Here is a 25,539-nt window from a genome sequence, read left to right as displayed (position 1 = left end):
TATATATATATATATATATATATATATATATATATAGTCTCTTCTTACTGTATGTAGACAAGGGATAAGGTAAAGTAGAAAGGGAAAAAATAATAAATAAAGCCATTCCACATTTCAAACGCAAGTCCTCAACAATTATAAGGGATTATGTGCTATCAGTGTTCTTTTATTGAGTTTAAGGGTCTATAAGGTACAAAATGAGGAGATGACATGGTATTCTAGGTATGAAGCTCTTGAGAGAGAAGTGGGGCAGTAATGAGCACTCTCTTAGGCAACTGAACTGGGCACTGAAGTTATCACTGGAGAACACTTACTATGGTTGAGGAAGTTGTGCTATATTACACGGAATAATGTATTACAAGCATAGGCGGTATAATAACGCTGCACAAAGTAACTGCAGAACTCAGGCACACAAAAGCTCTCCTAATTGGATCTTTGGTGCATATTTTTTTCTTTTGTGACCTATGTGCAGAATCGTTATTTAACATTTCTTTGATTGAACGTTTGACAATGTCATTAAGAATGCAAAACAACCTGATAATTAACTTTCTTTCAGGCAGCGACAAGGAACCACGACAGTTCACACCTTTGCTGAATTACTCGAAGTAAGTTGTTCCAACTATCTTACATTCTATTAAAGTGGTAGTTCTGTCACTTAGGAAGGATATTGTCAGCTCTGTAATTCATAGTATACCTTCAGGGTGTAATCGTCTGTGTGCGGTGGCTTACTGCTCATTTAGCAGCCGCTGGTTGGAAAATCACCCCACTTAACTGTCAACAGGTTTGATAAATTTCAACTTACAACTTGTGTAATTATCCACCCAGCCGCTATGTATTGTCAGCAAAGTACTGCAAACCACAAATTAGCCCAATTATATAACAAAACTTTTTTTTTTTTTTAACTACCTCGAAAAAAGTAGCGTTTTCGCAATGGTGGTACCTTTCAGTGCGTGGCGGCCATCAAGCTCTGTCAGTTCCCAATTGTTGAATTTTTCACCCTGTGCACAATCTGCAGTGTAGCATTGGTTGCCAGTGCAACATTTTTAAAGAGAGTATTGTTCCTCAAACGGTCCACGGGTTGGGGGCGCAATACTTGCCCGGGACAACCACCCCTGTGGATCGACCCACGCTACACCACTGTACACAATTGATGATTAGAGCATCTGATTGACTCACAGATGAGGATTGGGTCTTTTGAATATGTACCTAGTCCGGGTTGGGTGTTTGGCATTAACCAATGACTGCAGACGACAGAAGAAGCACAGTGTTTTCCAGTCAGAAGGTGCTGAATTTTCATGGAATGCGATCATTGTCTTTTGCTCTCTTATTGGTCGATCCCAATGTATGATGAAGGAATGAATTAATTAAATGGGAACTAGTAAAAGGCTACTGTTACCTGGAGGACATCTTGATTATATATAATTTTACCAACTAGGAGCAAAAGTCCAAAGGTAGATTATAGCTGTTCAAAAAGCAATTTTTTCATTTTTTTCTTAAGAACTTTTATCAGTGGAGTCCCATGTATGTGAGGGAAGTCAATTCCGAAGTTTAGCTGATAGAAAATAAAAATATCTCAAGGGGCCAGTGTCGGGCCGTCAGATGAGTTTTGATGAAAGCTTGTTTAGGTATGTTTAGTGGTGCTGACACGTTTTGAAACACCTGCAGACGCTGAACGAGATATTGAGGCGGCCTGATAAATTAATACATTCAGTAATTAATCCAGGAAGAAATAAAAGCCTGTATTACTATTTTGCCCGAAGAGGTTAGGAAGTAGAGGAAATATTTTAATTAACGTTCGAAGTAAGTTAAAGCAGGTAGCAGCCACACGATTGCTTGGACCAAAAGAAAGTTGGTTTTCGAAAATAACATATAGATGTTTTGACCGGACTAACCGGTGCAGTTGTGGGATCCCGGGTCCTCAGGCACTCATTGTGGTGTCTAGGCTAGTGATTGGCTACCAAAGAGAAAAAACTCGATTTTATCACCATCAAGTTTTAAGCAATTTTGACTAATCTAATTGGCCACTGCAGACCTACATTGTTGGAATTGAAGGTTAGCAGAGGTATGATTCTCTGATTTGGCACAACGATTTGATGTTCTCTGTGCAGAATAACAAATTGAACCCAAAAGATCTAACTAGAGGTGCTAATATAACTAATATTGTTAAATAATAGCATAATAACAAATACAATGTGGTGGTTTGGGCTCTCAGCCTCTGTGTAAGTAATGTTATTCAATGAAAACGTACAAATCCTAATAAAATGCACAGATATCTTAGAATAACTTCAAGTTAAGATGCAATTGTTTGTGTTTTTGGAAAGACCAGCATCTTGTTAGACTTTAATGCTTGACCACTTAGTGCATCACTAGCACCACTCTTGGCTGTGTCAAGACAGTTCACTAGGAAACTCAAAGGATATAGATCAGGGCCTTTTTTTACAAGTGTACAAAAAAGTAACAATATCTCAATTTAACAGACGAACAACTGGAATTTGGGCCTATCATTGGCTTGTTATTGTAATAAATACCAGCATCAAGGGTGTTAAAAATGTACCATTAACCTGCGTTGCAAATTTATCAGCAAACCACTTTTATTTAAATCAGTGTGCTTAAATTAATTTGATGATATATGGAATAGTGTGGTTCCTGTGAATGCACATATCAGAATAGTTTTAGGTAATGTTTGCTGTTTCTTTTTTTACTAGTTTATGTTTTACCAGTGTAAATTGGCATAGACTCACTGCCTTTTTACCTAATTTTTTACTGTGTGTCAGTATAACAATACTGGAATTTCAAAATTTATGTATTTTTATTGTAAGGGATTACTTTGCTGAGTCCAAATTATGGGGGTCATTAGGATGGCGGATTTCCCGCATACTCCGGGCCGGCGTAAGCCACCGCCGGCCCGGAGTATGCGGGAAATCCGCCGAGGAGGCCTGAAAGACCCACCGCCAAATCAGGATGGCTGGTGGGTCTCCCAATCCGTCCGCCGCTTTTCCGCCGCGGTCGGAAGGCGACCACGGCGGAAAAGCAATAACATGGCTGGCGGTGTCTATCAGACACCGCCAGCCATATTAGGATGCAGGGTGAGTCATGCTTTTCCGCGGCGGCTTTTCCGCCGTGGAAAAGCATACGTACAGTCACTTTGGGGGCCCGTTGCAGGCCCCCTGGGTGAAGGTTGCGTGGGGGGTGCACATGGGCGGTGCCTGCCGCTTTGTGCATGCAAATGCACACCTTTCGTTTTTTGCATTGCGGCGGATGCTGCTTCAAGCAGCATCCGCCGCAATGTAAAACATACAGGATGTGACCGCCAGGGTGGCGGTCACATCCTAATTGCTATGGAGGGACCGCCGCTGCCCATGCGGACGGTCCCTCCAACTCAGGGTTGGCGGACGGACGCAAGTCCGTCCGCCATCCTAATCGGCCCCTATATGTTACATGAATATCAATTTAGATAACATCTATTATCATTCTATTTTTCCAAGAAGAGCTCTAAAATGTTTTCCCTCTCTTTGGTACCTTCAGGCACTATCCTCACATTGTGTCAGCCACATCCTATCCAACGATGGCAGCCTATGGCCAGACACAGTACAGTACAGGAATCCAGCAGGCTGCGGCCTACAGCCCATACCCTCCCCCGGGACAAGCTTATGGAATACCTTCTTACGGTGAGTAGCTGCAATAGAAGTAAAAGAACATTAGGGTCCTGCTTGGTGCCTCTTGCTGTGTAGGTATACTGTTTTTACATTCAGAAATGTTTTATATGCAGACAATACTCTGCACACTCTGTGTCATAAACAGGGCTGCTAAACTAATGCATCAATGGAGGATCAAATTATGTGACAGGATTGACTAAATGGTGTTGTACGAAAATTTCAAACTAAGCATTATTAAGCAGTTTTGTCATTTTAACCCTCGATTACGCTGTCTGGGCAAAAGTTTCACCTCTTTATTCCCGCTTTACCTAATAAACCGAGCAACTAAAAGTTGACTAGTACATCTTTGGAAATTGTCTGCCACCATACAGAACTATTTGTGGCTTTTTTTCTATGAAACTTTGGATCCCTTTGAGTTAGATAAACTTATTTTGTTAAAATCTGCAAATTGTGGAGCAGATGGTGCATTATGTGGTTATGTAGCAGGTCGTGAAATATGCGGCCAATTAGATAATTTATAATTATGCAGAAAACGCTATGGCTGCAGAATCACATAATTCCATTTGGCCTTTGTTCAATCAAAAGAACAGTTCCAGATTATCCTCTGGTTCCCAGAAGATGTAAACACTTGCATTACAATGTAATGTGCGTGGCAATAAAGACCCTTTAAAGGCACACAGCCATTATGCCTAGAATCAATGCCTGGAACTAAAGGGAGAAAGACTTGGTGGATTAAGGTGTTTATGAACATTGGGAGTAACAAAAATGAGAAGAGGAAATTGGTAAAATAAATAAATAAATATGTGTGTGTGTCTTTATATATATATATTATCCATTAACTTTTATATTTCTTTTATTTTTTTCAGTGATGAGAAATATATATATAAATATTGCCAAAGGACAGTGATATTTATGATGACCTTTCCATAGGAAATAGTTTTTTTGGTTTGCTAATAACTTTAGCGCTGTTTGATGAATCTTCACGAAACTTTCCAAAATGAAAGTTCTTCTATCTCAGCTCCTTCCTGGAATGTTTTGGGGTGATCCATCAAGTGGGGGCTCAGAAAAAGCGGGTGGTCCAAAATGCATTTTCCCCATTCATTTTTCCATAGGAAAATTAGACACCTCTACAGCCCAAACAGCTAAACAAATTACACCAAATTTGAAAGAAAGCAAGATCTAGCATGCTTTTTGTGATTTGGTGTAATTCCATTCAGTAGCTTCAGAGAAATTAAGGTTAAAACAATATAGATATTTCATGCGGGCAAGGATCCATGGAACCGACAGATTTCAAGATGAGATCTGATTGGTTGCACCTACATCAACAAAGTGATGGCAGACATTTTGGACTCCGGGACTCAGTCCCCTGTCCTCATACAAAGTAAAAAAAACATATAAGAGGGCAGGGTAGAGATAGCCTTCTCCCCCCAGGCCTGGTTGGGGGGTCCCAGGTGTCTCCAAACTTTTTTGTTTTTAAACCCCTAGTGTGGGCCCCGACCTGGGGTGATGGTGCATTGTTCTTTATTAGGAGAGGGTGTGTGCCCTCCCTCTCCAAGCCTACCTTAGGTCCTGGGGACCCATCCCCTAGGGACTCTATTATCAAAATGGAGAGGGTCTTGCAGCCTTCTCCCTGAGTCTTAAAAAGCCCCTAGGGACCCCATCCACCAGTGGGTATTTTAAAAGAACCTCAGTGACGCCACTGCGACCTCATCACTTGGGACAGGTATTTTAAAAACAGGGTGGGTTGTGCATGGCCCCTGTCCCCAAGCATAAAGATACCCATCCCCATACGGGGTCAGGGATGGTTTTAAAGGAGCCCCATCCACAGAGACACTGTCTTTTCCCTGCCCAACAGTGTGGGCAGGGAAGTCTTTTTGTGCTCCCTTCCGGCCGGAGCAGAACGCTATATCCGCTCTATGGGAGAACAAACTTTCCTCCTGGCCGCATTCTCGGCAGGGAAAAATAAAAATTCTCCTGCTCTGTGGGAGCATAGGAAAAGCTGCTCCTGCTGGGTGGGAGCAAGGTTGGCTTCCGCTAGCACCAGGGATGGGTGCTAGCAGAGGAGCTGGAGGAGCTACGCCGGCCTTGCGGCTACCCCCACAGTTTTTACTATTCAATATGTTCTGGAGTGCCCCAGGTGGGCACCAGGACACCCCAAAGTAAAGAAATAAGTGTTGCTGGCTCCTGTGTGACTCAGGGGGCCACTTGCAGGGAACCAGGAGTGGCCTTAGGGCTCCCCCATGGCCCCAGCATAAAAAATTATGTGGATCGGAGCACCCCAGTAATTTATATGAAAAATGAAAGGTACTGTAGCCAGCTCTTGTTCGGCCTCATGGAACGGGGCTCCTTGAAGGGAGGTGGTTGGGGACCTGGTAATCCCCCTGCGGCCCCCAACAAAAATTAAAGGCCTGTGTTTCCTGGGTAGGCCCAGAACACCCACCGAAAATTAAGAAAAAAGATTGTAAAAAGGAAGAATAATGAATGAACAGCCAACAACGCTCATTCATTATTTGCTGCTCCTAGCAAGGAGCACTCCATAATGACCTTCATGGGCTAATTTACATATATTATGCTGCTGGTGGTTCCCCAAATCTGGGCTGGGGCACCGCCAGCATGTTTTTAAGTGTTGTGGGGGCTGCAAGGAGTGCAGCAGTTCCCTCATACTTGAAAAGATTAGCCTTAAGTTTCCTAGAGTCCAGGGAACATGACCACAGGAAAAGTAATTGCTGTTTTTAAGCTTGGAATTGCAGGACCACTAGTGGTTGGTTTTATGGCTACATTATGTGACTTGAATACTACTTACTATAAATGCTTTATTTAAATGTTTATTTACAGAATGCATAGGCTTGGCTGTTACATATTGAAAGTAATTAGGCTGCAGAGAGTCATCAAAAAGAAGGAATATTGTAGACATTAGAGGCACCAACACCAATGTTGTTGGCTATATTTCATTCAACACAGGAAAGCGCGAATCATGTGGGAATACGGCACCTGTTAAATATAGCATTTTGCATTGTTGGTGTTTACCGGGTGCAGTATTACCACCCCTTTTGGAATGACAAACAAATTATAAAAGCGTAAGGAAATTGTGCAAATATGGAGAATATTTCTAGTTCCCTCTTTTCTGATTTTTAATATAAATTTAAGAAGAAGGTTGTATAAGAATGTTAGTTTTTTTATGTGGTGGAAGTGGACATCCCCGAGACTGATAAAAGTAGAATGTTGTTTACAGGTGGGAACATGATGCCAGGCTGCTTGCCTGATGTAGCTGACGCACTGCTCCCAGAAGGCCTTCTGTATTAGAAAGAATACCGTCAAGGAAATTTGAATGGTATGTGAGTGGCAATACCATCGAACCACAGTTACCAATTGTTTATAGGCTGTCCCCCGTAAATGGCCTAAGTTTGAGCATTTGACTGTGTAGTTCATGTTCTTCAATGAAGGTCATACACATAGTCATTTCTTAAAACCACAAATCTGAACAGCCAGTGAATTTTAAAGCGCAGTTGTTGATTATTTGAATGATCTGGGATTTAAGCATTACAGAACACCAATCAGAATAAGTCCACTGCTCTCTGTTAGAAATGAGAAATTGGGTAAGGCTGCAACTTGATTCATATGAGTGTGTCAGTTTCAGTGGCTCCTGAATGTTTGGTTATGGTAATAGAAATTGTAGTCACTCATACAGGTGCGGGCCCTGTGTAAGGGTGGGCACTTAAAGCTGCACCTGCAAAACCCATTAGATATGTGACAAAAGAAATCTGACTATGTATTAATCAGGAAATCAACAAAACCTTAAATTGAAAGGAGGTCACAGGTGCCATGCCAATGAACAAAGAGTTTCTGTATGTCTGGAAACTCCCAACAGAATGCAGTTGCCACCTTTGTAATGAGGTGTGGCACTCCAGCCGGTAATCTGATATTCTGAGAGAAATTCCTATCAAGTGTATTGTTCTTTCAAACAATACTGTCTGGGTATCATAGCACATACTTTCGCTGAGGCCAACCTTCACTGTACCTTCCAATCTGTGAACAAATGTTCATGCTTGTCACTGAAAGTAGCTGAACCACATTTCATTTTCTGTAAGTTAAGTTGCGTTGTCTCTTTTTGTTACATAGAAACCCCAGTGGCAAAATTCTTCAAAATTGAGGAAAACAAGAAACACAATCTATAGGAAAAAACATGATACTGTCAATGGCCGAAGGGGAATACATCACATATAAACCTGCATGTAGCCTTTATGGTATTTTTGCACTAATATACGTCCGGGGCTTGGGAACAGGTAGAGCCTTTGCTCAACACTAAGGAACATTGGCAAGCATCCTTCTCTCTTGCCTGTTTCTGGTGTGTGCCAAAGAGCCCTGAGAGTTTTGGTTGGTATATACTTCAACTAAATGCATGTACTTCACTATGGCCCTCACTCGAAAGGCTGCATGAATTACCAACTGGATGCAAATGTGAATTTGCTTACAAGCTGTGCTAGAGTTGCCACACCCCTCCGGGCCATATAATTTTCACCAGATAAAACCGTGTGAAATTAATGTGCAAAAGAAGCAGAACATTTTTTTTTTTCACAACCATGTTTATTAGAAGTTTAAGCAATCAAATGTACAGTCCTCCAAGATCAGGAGAACACGTCAGTGGTCAATATACAATAGAATACACGTATAGCTTGAACTTTTAACTAGCCCCCACCCGCCCCATTATCCCCCCAACAACCGTAACATTCCCCACTACCCACCCCTTATCCCGCCCTAACCCAGTGCACGTGCTCATAATCAGCTGCAGTATACATATAAAGGCACGACTAGGTGTCTTGGAGCTATCCAGGTCCCGAGGTCTCAATCAGTGGATAGGCTATCATCTATGTCAATGGGAGGCTCCAAAGTTAGGTCTCTGTAGTCCGCCCACCGCTTCCAGATCTTGTAGTGTTTCCGAGGACAGCCCCTGGCCTCAAACACTGGCAATTCCAGCCCCATGAGGAAATCTAAGCCCGCCTTCCAGGTGCCAAGGGGGGGAGCGCGGTCACTCTTCCAGGCCTTCGCCAGATCCCTCTTGGCCACAACGAGGCCCAACAGCAGGAGATGGCGTTTATAGATATTACCACCCACTTGATCTAGGATATGAAGGAGACCCAACCTAGGTGTACGGGGGAGATCCCATCCCAGCACCTCCGATAGGCAGTCCCACACTCCACTCCAGAACCGGACCAGGCCCACACATGACCACACTGTGTGCACCAACGTGCCTCTCTCGGTCCCGCAGCGCAGGCAGTCTGGGGAGGCAATAAGGCCCGCCCTCCACAGTCTCTCTCTGGTGTAATAGGCCCGATGCAGGTATTTATATTGAATGAACCGCAATCTCACTGCAATAGCCGCACCCCGGGGGGATTCTAGCGCCTCCCGCCAGTCATCCTCATCCAGCGGACCGACATCCACCTCCCAGGAGGCCTTCAACGACATAAGGGAAGAGGAGCAGTGAGTGACCAGCGTTTGGTAGATTTTTGAGACTTTTTTATCCCCCAGGTCTCCCATGAACAGCTTAGCTTCCACGGGACTAAACTCCGGAAGCCGGTCCAGCCCCACCAGACTCGGCACAAGAGCATGACGAAGTTGTAGATATTTAAAAAATTGGGTCTTGGGCATGTCAAATTCTGTGCTGAGTGCTTGAAAGGATTTAAGAGTAGTCCCGGTGAGGACATGGCCAAGCGACGAGATCCCTATGGAGTCCCAGCCACTAAACCCCTGCAGCGAGGCCAGCGCAGGGAGCCGTCCGTTATTCCAAAGTGGAGTTTCGGCCGTCAGCCGTCCCCACCAGCCCATGCGACGCAGTGCCTGTCTCCAAATCAGGAAGACTACTTGAGTCGCTCGCGGCAATTTCTTCCGCCGCCCCGCCGAATATAGGAGTGTATGGAGCGTGGCATCTCCCATCAGAAAATGTTCTAGGGCGTATGCTGGATCGTCACGTCCACCGTACCACCACTCATTCAAAACCAACAAATGAGAGGCTTGGTAGTATGACAAGATGTCTGATGTTGCGAGACCTCCACAGTACGTGGACAAAAAGCAGGTCCGCAATGCCACCCTAGACGCGCCCCCAGCCTATAAAAAGCGGCCTAGCAATGAATTCACACGACGGAACCACTGCGGGTCCACTCTGTGCGGATGATTTTGTAGTTGGTACAATAGTCTAGGGAGGGCCACCATCTTAAAAATTGCAGACCTGCCATAAATATTAAGAGGCATGCGTGACCACGTTTTGACGTCTGATTGAACCTTGTCCCATACCGGTTGTATGTTACGTTCCCACGCAATGGCAGCAGATTCTGATAGGAAAACTCCCAGATATTTCAATCCGCCAATCGCAACTTGCAGATCCGACGCCCAAGGAGACACCTCGGGCCGGCCCCCTAGCACCCAAAGAGTCGATTTGCGCGGGTTGAGGTAGAGTCCCGAGACGTCACCAAAAATGCGTAGTATCTCTAAAATTCGCGGGCCCGAACGATCAAGGTCCGTCAAAAAGAAAAGGACGTCATCCGCATATAGCGCGATCCTGTCTGTGAGGCCCGCACCCCATACAAAGCCACGAAGTTGCGCGTCAATGCGCACCCACGCAGCCAGTGGCTCCATGACCAATGCAAAGAGATACGGGGATAGAAGGCACCCTTGCCGGGTCCCTCTAGCAACCGGAAACCTCTCCGATATGGCCCCCGAAACACGTACCGAGGTGGTGATGTCATTGTATAGCAGCTTGACGTATGAGACAAAAACTGGACCTAAATTGAGGCGCGGTAATAGAGCAAAAAGGTAAGTCCAGCTGACAGAATCAAACGCTCTGTCGATGTCCGCAAGCAGGAGCGCCGCCCGCTCCTCAGTCGCCCCCATCGCATCTACCGCCACCTGCGCCCGTCTGATGTTGTGTCTCGTCGCTCTGCCCGGCATAAAGCCCGCCTGATCCGGGTGGACCAGATCCGTCATGTATGGGAGGAGACGATTCGCCAACGCCTTAGCCAATAATTTGGCTTCAAAATTAATTAGAGATATCGGGCGGTACGACTCGTGCCTGTCAGGGGGCCTGCCCGGCTTCTGGAATACCACAATCTCAGCTTGACGCCAGTCCACCGGCAAGCTGCCACACTCCCGCGCTGCTTCCAAAGCCTGTCGATAGTGCGGTCCCAGCTGCAAGTGAAATTTCTTGTAAAATTCACTGGGAAAGCCACTCGGCCCGGGCACCTTACCAGTGTTGAGTTGTCCCAGCGTGTCGCCCAGTTCCTCCGCCGATAGGGGAAGGTCTAGAGCTGTCCTGGCCTCATCTGATATCGCCTTGGGGGGGAGGTCAGCTATGAATTTGTCAATCGCCTCCGGTGGGAGACTATCTCGTGGGGCGTATTGTACCTTATAGTAGTCAGCAAAGCTCGCCGCCAGGGCAGCGGGGTCCGTCATGACAATTCCCTCCCCGTCCGTGAGGCCTGGTAGAGAGATCAGCTGCAGAGTTTGTTGGCACAACCGGTGGAGCATCGTGCAGGACTTGTCGCCCCACTGGTACACCCTGCTCCGCGTGGCCAACCAGGATTGTCGAGCCTCGTCCAGTAGGACCGAGGCATATGATTGCTGCGCCTGTAGGAGCAGTCTGAGCGCCACATCGTCATTATCTTCCCTACACCGCTCCTCAAATGCTCTCACCTTAACCGCAGCTGCCACCGTGGCCTCCTGGCGCTTTCGACGGGCTGCAGCACACCAGACGATGTCTACGCCCCGCAACGTGGGCTTCATGGCTTCCCAGACCGTCACCCTATCTACGCCTTCGGTCAAATTTTCCTGCCAATATTGGGCTATTGCTCCGCGCATGTGTGTCGTATAATCTGTCTGTTGGAGATGCCACGAAGACATCCGCCAACGGAACGGCTGGAGTGGCTTGCGTAGTTCGATCCGTACTGCGACCGGGGAGTGGTCCGACAGCCCTCGAGGTTGTATCCCGGCCTGCTTCACCCTATCGAGGAAGGCCCCTGGGACAAACACACAGTCTAACCGGGAGAAGGAGCCATGCACTGCTGACACATACGTGTACTCACGCGTCCTGACATGCAGATGTCTCCAAACATCCACCCAGCCCAACCCATCAATCATTGCCTTCAGACGTGTAGGGGTCGGCGCCACTGCGGCCACTTGCATTCTCTGTCTGTCCAGACCCACATCCACTACGTCATTCCAATCGCCCCCTATCACAGCCAAGCAGTCCGGAATTTCAGCCCACAATTCAAACAGACGCTCTGCCAGAGACCATTGCAGAGGTGGGGGAGCATATACACTGCCGAATACTACCGGTTCCACACCAATCATGCCCTTAACAAACACATAACGACCCTGAGGGTCAAGCCAATGGCGTTCGTGAGTATATGACAGTCGTCGATGAATGAGGACAGCTACCCCTCTCGATCCCCTGGCAAAACCTGCATGGAACACCTGGGTATAGCCAAACCGCTGTAAACTCAGCACCTTCGTCCCCAACATATGCGTCTCCTGCAATAACATGACATCCGCTGAGTCCCTCTTACCCCAGCGCAGCACCGCCCCTCGCTTAATTTTGTCCAGCATTCCCCTGACATTCCAACTAAGGATTCGCATGGAGCCACTAACAGGCGCCTTCTCCGGGGAATCACCCATAGTCACGGTGGGAGAGCTTCCAAAAACCCCAGAACCCAGCCCAAGCACCCTGTATTACATAAATCACAGCAGCAAAAATCACGTGCATCCCTGTCCAACCACCCCGTACCCCCCCTTCCCTGTCCCCTAACACAACCCCCCCAACTACCCAACCTCCGCCTATCCCCCCTCCCCCACCCCTATACCTCATGGAACAGTGAAGTATCTGTCGCGGCATGAGGAGCTTCAGGCCCAGAACAGAGCGCCTAAAGCCACCCATACCAATGGATCCCACTACTCTCCCCAACTAACAGTACCTCCCCTTAGGGCCCCCCCTCAAACGTGAGAGGACTAGGCCGCCCATGGGTCAGTTCCCCGAGCCCCATTGACTACATGTGACCCGCCGCTTAAGCGCAGCGGGACAGCACCACAACAGGTACAACGCCCTTCCTGTGCCCCGCCATGGCCCAGATCTCACCACACCACGTGCCTGCCCATCAATCAGTGAGGCTACCCCCATGGCCACCAGCATAGGCTAGTGACGAAATGTCGCTTGGGAGGCAAGAATGGGGCTCCATGGCCCTCAGGTCCCAGTTCCAGATTGAGCAGTGTCTGACTGTGCACCATCCAGCTGGCCACCCCCGGATTGGGAGCGTCGCCGTGACCGAGACTTCCTGTGTCTCCTGCTCCTGTTGGAAGATTCGCCTCTCTCCTGTGACGACCCACACGATGCTCCGGGGTTCAGGCCCGGCTGGGCATTCGGTCGGATCCTGACTGTCTCGTCGGTCCAGCTAAACACCGCCTCCGGGGTATCAAAAAAGTGAGTCTTGGATTGGAACACAACTCTCAGACGAGCCGGGTACAACAGTGAATATTGGATTTTCAAACCACGCAATTTGGCTTTCGCATCTTGGAAGGACTGGCGCTGCTGCTGCACCAGCTTGGTATAATCTGGGAAAATCATAATCCTGTGACCCTCAAACAACAGGTCCTCCTTGGCTCTCGCTTCTCGAAGTATAGCGTCCCTGTCATGAAAGTTGAGGATTTTAGCGATGACTGGACGAGGCCGCTCTCCTACCGGTGGTTTCTGCACCAGGGCCCGATTGGCGCGCTCCACCACAAAGCAGCGCGACAGGACGTCCGGAGGAAGCCAACTCTCCAACCAGTGTGTCAAGAACGCATCCATGCACCCCTTCTCGCAATCCTCTGGAAAGCCCACGAAGCGCAGATTATTTCTTCGCGCCCGCCCTTCCGCATCTTCGACGCGGAGCGCCAGCCCTCTTTGGATCCTGGCCATATCCTCCACCTTCTGCTTCAGAGCCACCACATCGTCTTCTACTCCTGTAATCCGAGTCTCCGTTTCGGTGAGGCGAGCTACAGCATTGCGGAGGTCTTGACGCAGCAGCATGACATCGGCTCCAACCGCACCAATCTTGGCATCAAGCATGTCTCTAGATTGTGTAATGGCGGCCATCAGGGCCGCATTATCAGGACCTGTGCCCTGACCACCTCCGGAGGCCCCGGATCCTCCACTGGGACCCGTGAATTTATCGATCGGTCCTTGTTTGGTGGAACCAGTGCCGCCCCCACCTCTCGTCATGTTTAGCGGTAATGAGGAGGGCCACTCAGTCCCTGTGGCGGGCCTCCGGCCAACAGCAATCTGATAGCAAAGTTCACTCGGGGGACCAAGGAGATACCTTCAGAGCCTGAACGCCGTCCCCAGCGAGCACCCCCAGATCACGGGCTCCGTAGTTAAGCCCCGGGCGGCAAGCCCCTGTAGAGGTGCAAAGCAGGATAGTCTCTTCGCCCGTTCTGAGTTCCCAATGTCCCGGTCCGGATCTCCCCCAGGACCCGCGAGCTAGGGCACGCACAGTATAGTCTCAAGACACCGGGGCGTCCAGCCCCGCCGGCCCCTCTGGCCACCCCACACCCCACCTGTGTCTCTCAGCAGCAGATACAAGGCAGGCACTCGGGTCTTCAAACGGAATAGCCCAGATCACTTCACGGGCCACAAGTCTCTGCACTGCGCCTTAGTAGTAGGTCCACCAGAGGAGAGGGGGAGGGGGGGGGGGCTACTCACTGTGTGTCGCGGACTATCCGTGGATGACTCCCGGTCACCACCCGGGCAGCAGGCTCGTCTCTTCAGGCGCGTTCGTGGGTTCAGATGGGCGGCCCCATACAGCGTCAATGCCCCACTCTATCCAGCACAGCAATCAGGCCTAGCCCTCCAAATCCGACGTTGTGCTCGATCTTCCAGCACTCCAGCCGCACGGTGCTCACCCCCTCGTCCAGGAGCTAATGAAGATGCCGCCCGGCTGGGGTTCACCAAACTTGAGGCCCCGGCGTCCCCAGGGCCCGGCAGGCTGCAGTTCCACTCCGGAGCCCCAGCGCCCGAGGCAGCTTCCAGCAGGGATGTTCTCAGTCACGCTACCGGCCCCAAGCGGCTCCGGAACCAGGCCAAGGGAGGTGCGTCTCAGGGCGCGCGTTACCAGCAAGCGCTAGGCCACCGGGCAGCCGGGCCCCAGCTGCGATCCACCTCTTCGGTCTCCTGTTTGTACGCGACCAGTGGTCCCCGGGCACAGCAGGTGCTCCACCAACACCAGGCTCGGGCCAGCCCGGGGTCGCGAAACTCGAGGCCCCGGCTGCCCGGGGTCCGCACAGGCCACGGCACCTCCACGCCGTCGCAGGATCGCCTCAGCACAGCCTCCGGTTCCCCAGGTGCCCACAGTGGGTCTCGCTAGCTCCGGCGCTGCCGTCTCCGGGCGGGGAATCAGCCGACCGGCCCGACCACCGGCCGTCGGCCTCCCGCCCCGAAAATCGAGGTCCCGGCTCCGCTCGTGGACAACAGGCCGCGCCGCGCCGCCGACTATCTCTGGACACTGGAGCGGCAGAGGGAGCGGGGCGGCACACCGGAGAGGTCTGGGCGCCACCCGGAACACACTGCACACAGGTAGGGCGGTTAGCGGGCTCGGGGGCCAGGATAAGGAACGGATTATGTGCGGGCCGGCGGGAGCTCCTCTAAGCTGCGACCGCCATCTTCGCCCTCCAAGCCACGCCCCCGAAGCAGAACATTTTAAGTTTCACACCTCCTAATGTGATAAAGCACATGCTATGTCTACACTGCCCTCTAGACTGTGGTGCAGAATAATTAATAGGGGCAATAATTGTCCATCAGCTACACCCTGGTGGCCAATATGCTATATTCTCTCAGAGCACTGTCTTCATCAATGGTATTAAAAGGAATAGTTATTTGAGTCATTGTAGAAGAGTGAAGACAATGTTGGGGCTAATCATGATATGCCATGACATATCTCCTTTACCAATCTCCTTTCTCAAATCTTATTGGTAATGGTATGTCTGTATTATTATTTAACCCTTTAAGTGCTGCCGTCGGCCAACGGTCGTCACAAGCACTACTTCCCCAGTGCTGCGCACGACCGTTGGCCGACGGGCCAGCATTCGTTATTCGAACGTTCAGCACTGGGCGCTGAACGTTCGACGCTGCGAAGGTGTTAAGGTTCAAGTGATACACACTCATGTACTGTGCCCATGTGTGGCTCCTTTCTGACTCCCAAAGAATCCCTCCAAATTTTACGTTAGTAGAGACCCAAGAGGTGGTCTTTCACTAAGCGATCTCAAGCAAATTACTTCTGGCAGGATCCTGCTATCTTCCTTGCGTCCCACTGCATTGTGTGTGTTCTGGACATAAATGCAGATCACTTTCCAGCCCGGTCAATTGGGAGCCTTTGGTGATCTCACTTAAAACATTGCTAGATCTGTTCCATCTGTTCTGGACTTACATAATTTAAAGAAAATGGCCAGCATGTTGGACGAATTCATTCCGCAGCCTCAAAATTCTCAACATGTGAGGGGTAGTCTTGCCTGTAAGATGTAGCTTATGCTGCGAGCAAAGGCTTATTGTTCCAAGCTGAGTCAAATGTCTGTTTTGAATAAAACATGTTTTCACAAATTTTCAGCCAGTAGTCAAATGTTTAGATTCCCCCCTTGGGTTGGTATGACATAGTGAGAATACTTGTCATGTGCACATAATGCAATTTTATGTATGTTGTGTTTTGTTATATAAAGTTGCATTGCATTATATTACTTAATATGATCTTAGTACAGTATTACAAAGGCTGGAATTCAGTTTAAGCAACATAACCAGGGGGCCTCTCTTACTAAAGGTTCGCCAGCAGCAGAAAATGGGCAATCATGTTACAACCTTTTAGCATTTCTATCATATTTGAAATTTGACATTTCTTTCTGTATAATGCGTTTGCAATTTTGTCCCTCATAGCTGAACGAGTTTCCTTATAGGGGTTCTTAATAAATAAAACGTATGAAAACGACGGATGCAACCCCTAAATTGGGCTGCACCTTCACGCTCTGTATTACCTCTTTATTGTTGCAAAAAGTGGTTGCAATTTGCGCACAGGCTTTGTGCAGCCAGTTAATTATTCCGAAAACCGGCTTATGTAGCAACAGAAATAAATCAGAGGGGGGTCACAATCCAACCCGCATCTTTAATATTCATTAGGTAGGTCGCAAATTGCAACTCACTCTGATTGGTGGCCATCGCTGGTATGGTAGCCTGCTGTGATCAGCAGACCACCATGTCTGTGATTGCCTTTAAATAATGTACACTTTTTTTAAATTAATGCAGCACGGTTTTCTTCCTTGCTTTCTTGTTTTTGAAAAGTTTGGGTTTGTTTCTTCGTTTTTTAATTCACAATGAGAAGGGGTCTCAAAACTACTCTTTTTGGTTTGTGAATGGGTCACCAACACAACTCGGGGTTTGGTAACTTTTCAATGTTCTGTGACTGGGTTACGGTTGCAAAACATTGACACATCGGGTATCAAATTGGTATTATGAAGTGGCGCTCAAAACTGGCCCATTCCAAATACTGATTCGATATCCATTTTTAAACACATTGAGCGATTCAGGAAACGTTTTTCGAATAACTATTTGTGTATAAGATTAAAGGTCTTCAAGTGCGGAAACCCTCTTGCGGACTCGAAAACCCTTCCTACATCTGCCCCGAAATTGTTCTTAACTGTAGTATGTGTGCCATATGTGGTGTTTATGCTGCAGCCCATGTGCTATAAATATATAGTAAACATATAATAGACACAAGTATCCAAAACTCGTTTTAGTAAATTAAAATTTTTATATTGGTGCATTTATGATCTGCCAATTCCCCAGTGATTTGAATAAATGTTTTTTTTTTATTATAACCTGTTTTGTAACTAGAAATAGCTCAGTAGTAACACATGGAAGCTAAATAATAATATTTTCCAGATGTATTTTACATTCATGCAAAAGAACATAAAGCAACACTGAACTGTGAGGTTTTTGTCAACTTGGGTACATTTAAACACATTTCTAAATATCCATATATCTAATGTGTGTAATAGTGAGTGTACTACCCTGTCTGTCCATTACAGTATCTTAATGCATATCTGCTGTTAGTTGTCTTATGTTTTCACAATTATGTAACATTTGGCATTAAAAAACCTCTAGTGTATTTGCCGTGGCTCAACAGGGTCGGGCTGGGAAAGAAAATAGGCCCAGGCACCAAATGAAAAGTGGCCCCGAAAACTAATCACATAGCTAAAACAGTGGCCCATGTTTGCAAATTAGGCCAGTTTTGAACTTGTAAAATCCCGCTGTATAAGTGTTTTGGAAGGCATGGAATGCTGCATGGATTTGAGCTTGCTGCAGCCAATGTTTGTTTTGATATCAGGGACATTTACTATAAAAAAGGCCCAGGAGACTAGCACAGGCCCACAAACACCCGAAAAACTGTCCCCACAATCAGACAGCCCATCGTCCACTGCCTGATTGTTATGTAGGCCTGTCCACATTGTGGTTCTATAAGTGAATGCAATGTGTACTTCATTGTACTGCAAAACTGTAGTGTGGCAGACCTGCTAACTTAAAAAAACATTTCACGATGTAAGCAACTGGTGGGGCATTGGAGACTCGAGTCACCCACTCCTTCCAAAAAATAATGTAAAAGCTTCCTGAGGTTCCTGCCAACGTCCTGGGGTGTTTTCATACCCCTTGTTGGGCACCAGCTGCATAGAGCCTCCAAAGACGAGCTTGATACCCACTAATTGCAGCATGCCTACCCTACCACCGTGTGATGTTGGTTCTTCACCGGGTGCTCGTGTGAAGAAAGCCGATATTGTGCGACACACGGTGGTGCTGTGTGAGTTGGCACATCTGCTGTGAGGGAATAAATATAGCATCAGATATTGATCCATGTAAAACTTTGGTGCTTAAGCTAATTGTTGGAAAATTAAAAGGTATGTTATTTCATTCTTGTGAATAGCTTTCCCTGAATTGTCCACTCCCTATATATTCATCTTCTTTCAAAGTCAAAACTGACTACTTCACACTACTCTGTCTGGCCTTCCCCTGTTTCCTTGTATCAGTAGAAGATGTATCATTTTGCTTACAGCCGACCTATCTTGCTAAAAATTTAGGCCTTTCTATAGCATCAAAGCCAACAAATCAATAACGTGTTTTATGCAGATTTTAAAAAAATCTTTCCTGCCAACCAGCCTACTTGGGGGCCCGTTAGGAGAAGTCAGGAAAAATGGGCCTAATTTTCCCATACCCAGATTTACAGATCCTGGAAATACCAGTAACTCCAGTCCCCTTAGAATTAAGAGGCCTCTCGTAATGAGGGCCTTTGTGGGGTGAAATATTCCCAGCACTGATATGTTCTACCAAATTGTATTAAGTAAAATAATATCTATGACTTGCATACACATCTTTGCATCAATTCTACTGGATTTTTTTCTAAATTGAAAAAAAAATCTGCCTGAGTCAATTTCAGCAGTGGCGGCTGGCTTGTACCCAGGGTCGGGGGATGGGGGCACAGAAAAAAAATCACATATCTCCGTAGCGCTACGTCCTCCCCTCTCAGGTGTCTTCTTGGAAGCTCCTGATGCCGGAAACCGCACTACCCAATCCTGGCGCTGCTTTCACAGCATGAAAGCAGCGCCAGGAGTGGATAGAGCAGGTTCTCCCAGCACTTGAGAGCACTGCAGGCCTGTGCTTTCTCTAACCCGGCTGTCTAAGACAGCTAGGTTAGAGAACTTTAAAATGCGCATGTCTGGCTGGCCGTCCCAAGACGGCCGGCCAAAGAGAATTGCACATTTTAAAGTCCCCAGCTGCCTGCTGCTGTCCCTCGGCACAGGGCGCCCTTAGGCATGTGCAAGCTGTGCACCTGCACAGGGCCGCCAAACCCCAGGGGCCAATATATATCCTTAATATAATAATCCTGAGGATGGATTCATATTTGCGTGGCGGCCCCTGGCAGGGATTTGGCGGCCTCCGGCTCTGTTCCACTTCCAAACACCCTGACCTCGCCACCCCCTCTTCACTGGCCTCCGCGCCTGCGTTCCTCCGGGGCCCCCCTACCTACGCTCCCTGCCCAGGGCCGCCATGAGCCTAGAGCTGCCCCTGCTCGGTAGCTCTGGCCCCGCCCCATCCTGACGGGACGGGTTGCTGAAAAATTAATAATTAACTTTATTACCTTTTTATTTTTCAGCTCTGGGGCTTGTGGGGCGATGGTCCTCTGCTCAAATGGAGGAGCTGTCCCTAAATTTCTGATTTTTCCACTTATCTTTTGTGAATCGGGCCGTAGCGAGTAGCTCTGTTTGCCTACACCCTTTGCCTCTTATAGGTCAACCTTTCCTTCCATGTTGCTTTGTTAGTGCAATTGCGCTGAGTTTCTGTCATCTAGAGATTTTGTTTACTTCCCTTGGCTTCGTATTACCCTATTTCTCCTAATTTGTGCCCTGGTCTCTTTTTTTGCATTGTAAAAAGCATTTAAAGCAACATTTTTAATCGCTTTGCTTGCCAAGACTTTTCATAGAGAGACAGCTTTTGTGGAGAGCTCTTTGCTTCTCATACTCGAAGACTGTGTATTGCCTCACATGGGAACACCTTCTTAAAATGTGCAAACTTCGGCAAAAAAACATCCTTTTAATAATAAACAGGAAGAGAAAGTTGCTTGTTCTAAGGTAAAAGTAATCCTCGGACAACAGCCGCTCTTTGTGGACGTACAGTTTCCGTTTATGTTAGCTGGAATGCCTCCAAGCCCATTTCTCAGCAGTTGTTTCACGAAAAACAGGTGAAAATATGGCCATTTGCTTCCGCGATGTGTCTTGGGGGCACACATATGTCGACCCCATATGCTGCTTATAAATCCTACAGATTACCTAGTCAAATCTGTTTTTCGTGAAATGAACTTGACACTTTTATATGGAAAAAACCCCCCACCTGACTAGCCACCCTGAACAATGCGCTGTTATTGTTCGTACTGTAGCCATCAGCTAGCGCCGGGTGAAGTTTCCGACAAAACATAGCATTGTGCGGAAACATGTTTGGTGCTGGATGACAGCAACTCTCACACTTCTTTAAAATCTGCTGGCTTGAAATAAATTTTGATTTGCCAAATATAGATGAGGTGTTGCTGTCAACAGCTCAGAGTTCCTACCGCAGTAAAAAATGAGGGTTATTTAAAAATATGAGTTTGAAGTGTATATACACAAATTGTTGGAGATTCATGCTATGGATTAAAATATTAGCAGCAATAAAAGGCATATGGCCCTCAGGATAGTATATATTTGATACCAGGCATCATCATAATTATTATGATCATTTGGAGGAGGGGTGTCCAACGTAGTTCTAGGCAGGCCAGGTCGGGGCTACAGTTTTTAGGGTAACCACTGTGTAAATGAATCCTTAGATTCACTGAATAAAAATGTATTAAATGGTATTTCCAGAGGATATGCTGAAACCTTGCAATAGATCTAAACATCCTAGACGGTCTTTGGACACCCTGTGCTAAAGAGCTGGTCTTGCCTTGATTTACAGGAGTGTGTTGCCAGGAATCATTTAATTGGACATCTGAAGTCTGACATCAGAGCACTGGCCTTTGTGTAACCAGAGAAAATCCTGGCAGATGCCCGGACCAAAAAAGCAGAGACACAAAAAGATATGTGGATAATATATTTGTATGTTTTACAAGGATACAAAGGGCTGACATAACCAGGAATACAGCAAAACCAAAGGGGATGATGGACGGAGCGTTGAACATTGCAAGCACTCACCCGCAGTCAACTGATCTGGGTTTAATCCATCATCATTCTTTAGCTCACTCCGCCATCCCATTTCAGACATGGCCATATGCAAATCAGACTGACCCTGTGCCTCATGGGAACAGTCCAGCCCGAACTGCCAAACCATGTCTTCCCTGGACCGGAAACAAGCATCCTGTGACCGGTTTCGGGCTCACAGCCCTCATCAGCCAGGCTAGATTGAATCCAGTGGCAAAGTGGGCAAGGGACCCACCTCTGGGCATACCCTGCCAACTTAGGGCAAACAAAGCAAAACCAAATGGGATGATGGACGGAGTGTTGAACATTGTAAGCACTCACCCCCAGTCAACTGATCTGGGTTTAATCCATCATCTTTCCAGGAATACTTCTGTTTCGCTTAGTGGCATAGGCATGAATTATTTAATAATTAATGTACTTTCCAATAACTGTTTGCAAAGGTGGCGCATTGTGATCAGCAACTCCTCTTAGTGGTATGCTGGATTTACCACCACACAAACAGTTAATAAGCATATCAGAAGACCCGGTGTCTTCTAATTGGCGTTTACTTTGTGTATTGTGATATTAAATAAGTTGCTTAAATGATCAGAGAATAAGTTCAAAATTTCAGTATCTCAACTTCGGAAAGAAAACTAGAAGACAATTGTAACTATCTCTCACTAATTGCTTATTTGGTACCAGCTACTTCTTGAGTACTCCATCTACTTACACATAGAGTTTACAATTTATGCTTTTAACAGTGGGATGTAGAGAGAAAGAGTTGTGAGGGTGAAGAGGAGGGGGATAGGAGAATCTCTAGCTTCAAAGTAACTCTTTCAAAACCCTATGGCTAACACATATCAGATGCATTTTAATACACTTTCATAAAGTGATCGTGTTTCTCTTTAATAATCTTACTAATCCCCTCTCCCTTTTTTTGGAAAGCAATCAAGTCATACAAAATGTACCCTTTGTTGAAATGGATCATACTGTGTAGCGGCCACATTGTTTCCACATTCCATTAAAATATAAGGACTTAACTTCACTTGAGGAAGGAAAAAGTGATCATATTACGTATGCTGACTTTTTATCCTGGTCAATTAGTATGATTGACCCTGGTGACTACTTATATCCTGAATTTAAAGATTGTATAAATATTTCTTCGAAAAAAAAATGCTAACTTTGATCCCCACTTTCAAAGGATGAATATTCCTCTCACCGGCTTACATGTAACGTATTCTGAGAGTTTTTAGACATACCTTTCCTTTTTATATAGCATATAAAAATATGTATGATGGACTGATGAACATAAGTGCAATGGGTCAATGTTCCATGGTCACGTTCCACACCTTCTGTCATGCATTCTCTTGATTCATAACCGAGCATCCCAGCGACAGTTTTGCCTCAGGTTTCTCATTCAAGTGTGTGTGTCTGGCCAAACTTGCTGTCAAGATTTGATGCATTTCTTTCAGGTTGTCAAGGAGCTCATACATATCTCCTTTTACGTACAAGACATGGTTTAAATGGACATGTATTTGTAAATGCCCATAATTGCTATGTATCACATTGTATCTATGGCATGTCTGTGTCCATTAAACCACCTGAATCACTTGGAGGTTCAAACTGTAGCCTTTTCTCCTGTGATTAATACATTTCTTTCAGTTTTGTTCATGTAGCAAATAATTTAAAAGAATTTCATCTTCATATGTTATAGAAAGTTAACATCTTTTTTTAGAGCCAACTAGATGTATTTTATGTTTATCTGACTGATCACATGTCCGGTATGTTTTAGGAGTGGGACGTGAGACGTTCATATTTTATTTATTTATTATTTATTTTTAGAGTTTTATATAGCGCGAACTTGAACCGATTAGGTTATCAGAGCGCTTTACATAGCACCAGTTCCGTTACATGTTATCAAAGCACTTTACATAGAATCAGTTACGTTACATAAGGAACACATTTCTTTTTGTTCTAGTGAATAGGGTTATCTCTTCACACGAGGGAAGGGATACACCTGGCTATACTCCAACAGTCACACAGGCGACTAGTCGTTAAAGCTATATCTCTAAACACAGGGAGGGGATACACATGGATACAATCTAAAAATCACATAGGATACTAGTCATTAGAGTTATCTTCTATCTACACAGGAGGGATATGACTGGAAGTACTCTAAGGGTCACATAGGAGTGGTAGAGAGTATAAAGGTCCACTGCAAACACTAGTGATAAGAGTCAACTACATACACATAGGAAGGGATATGACTGGTTAAACTCTAAGAGACGCATAGGGGTGGTATATGGTGTAAGGACTTCAGCGAATACCAAAGCTTAGCATTATTGCAATAGGTCAAAGATGCAGTCACAGTATAGAGGAATGGTGGGTGGGATGCAAGGTATGGAGGGAAGGGCTAGAGTCCAGCGAAAACTGTCCGAAAAACAGCAGCAAAGTGTCAATCAGGATAGCACGCAAGTCGAGAAGTCCCGGAGAGAAGGTGGGAACCCAGGGGGGAGATGGAGGCCAGCTGCAGTCGCATCGCCATCTTGATTCTCGAAAGGGCTGCGGTGTAGCCCTCGTGATGTGAGAGGGAGTGAAAGTCAATATAGAAAAAGTGATCTAAGATTAAGGGACGGAAAGCATTCCGGTTGAATCAGTGTCGGGATGGTTTCTGACCGAATCGGATTCGGGGAGTCCGACCGACCGATTACGATGATTCCGAATACCATTTGGTAGGACTTCCATTGACTTTAATGGGAGCCTGTGTTCCGACTGACAACACAGGTTTCCTTTGAAGGTAGGGGTGGGTGGGGAAAATCATGCACCTCGTGTCAGGCACCCCAAGGTGCCTGCCACACTGTGCATGGTTGGAAAGAGGGGCCCCTTGGGTATCCCCACAGGCCCCATTCGGAAGGCTCTGAGTGAAGGGGGAGGTGCTAGGGGGGACCATAGTCTGATTCCAACAGCTGATCCGTGTCGGAACAACCGATTCGTAAAGGCTGTCTGTATGTAAAATTTGTAATACATTGGTCAGAAATGAGGTCCGTAGACCCGTGCGAGTTGGCTCTGAACAACTCGGTTACCATTCAGAACCGACTCAGAAAGTCTGAATGCTTTCCAACTATCATAATCACTGGGTCGGAAATCTTTCCGAATCGGATTCGGCCGACCCAAATCCCATTCAGAGCCTTTTCGGCCCCTATGTGTCAACCAGATAGTAACAAATGTAATATAGTATCCAGTTAGTAACAATGATTTTTGGTGTTTTGTTGTTTGATTCTAGTGTGTATTACTTTTAATTGACACTTCCCTGATGACGGGACAAATGGTCCCGAAACTCTGGAAGTAAAGACATATTTTGAGATAACAATGGGTCAAAAGAAGTGACGATGGATTTTGTTATAATGAAGTGTTATATTAATTGAACAAACAAATGTATAATTTCCCTAAGGACATTGTAGTATTTTTTGTATTAAAATGTGAAATGAAATGGACTTTATTGTCTCCATTGAAGATTTAGAAGGCTACAGTCTAAATGGACCTCACACTCAATGGATTAACTTTAAATGCTCTAATTTGACACACTAATAATGTAAAGTAACATGTGCAAGAAACATTGACTTTATTTTTACTCTCAATCTAGCCTTTACCTAGCCTCTTTACATGACATCAAATACATCCCAGCAGTAACTGTAATTATTTTTCATTCATCTCAATTATCTTTGCACAACTTTTATTTATTGACTGTTACATAAACTAGTGAAACAGTATAATGGCAGTCCTATCCCAGGGGGATATGTTGGAAAGTCAGGCTTATTACAAGTGGGTTATAAGCAGAAATAACAGCTGACAGTGGTTCCCCCTTATTCATAAAACATACATTTTCCACAAACATCAACATATAATATAATTGTTACTTCATTGAGGGAATCCTCAAAGCAAATTATTATATGTACACCATATAATTAAATGTTTGCTAACAAACCTGTTAGGTGTTATTTTTCCATTACCCTTCAAATATATAAACACATATGCATTGAACATGTATGGTGTTTTATGAATGGAAGTTTCATTGGTGATATAATAAGAGTCTTAGCATGTGGATCATATGGGATAGTACCAGAAA

The 25,539-nt window shown here is 46.1% G+C and overlaps 1 protein-coding gene across 3 annotated transcripts in view; it reads left to right on the top strand.

Annotated features, from left to right (window-relative positions):
• Positions 1-25,539, top strand: part of EYA2 (EYA transcriptional coactivator and phosphatase 2) — a 309,526-nt gene that overhangs the window by 161,098 nt on the left and 122,889 nt on the right. For all 3 annotated transcript variants that reach the window (XM_078651875.1, XM_078651877.1, XM_078651876.1), the window contains exons 3-4: positions 557-605; positions 3,526-3,668. In XM_078651875.1, coding sequence (XP_078508001.1) covers positions 557-605; positions 3,526-3,668 — 192 coding nt within the window. The remainder of the gene's footprint in view (positions 1-556; positions 606-3,525; positions 3,669-25,539) is intronic.

Source organism: Lissotriton helveticus, chromosome 7, assembly GCF_964261635.1.
Source record: "Lissotriton helveticus chromosome 7, aLisHel1.1, whole genome shotgun sequence".
NCBI classification, from domain to species: Eukaryota; Metazoa; Chordata; class Amphibia; order Caudata; family Salamandridae; genus Lissotriton; species Lissotriton helveticus.
Note: the sequence above shows the minus strand (reverse complement) of the source record. Positions and strands in the feature narration are given on the sequence as shown.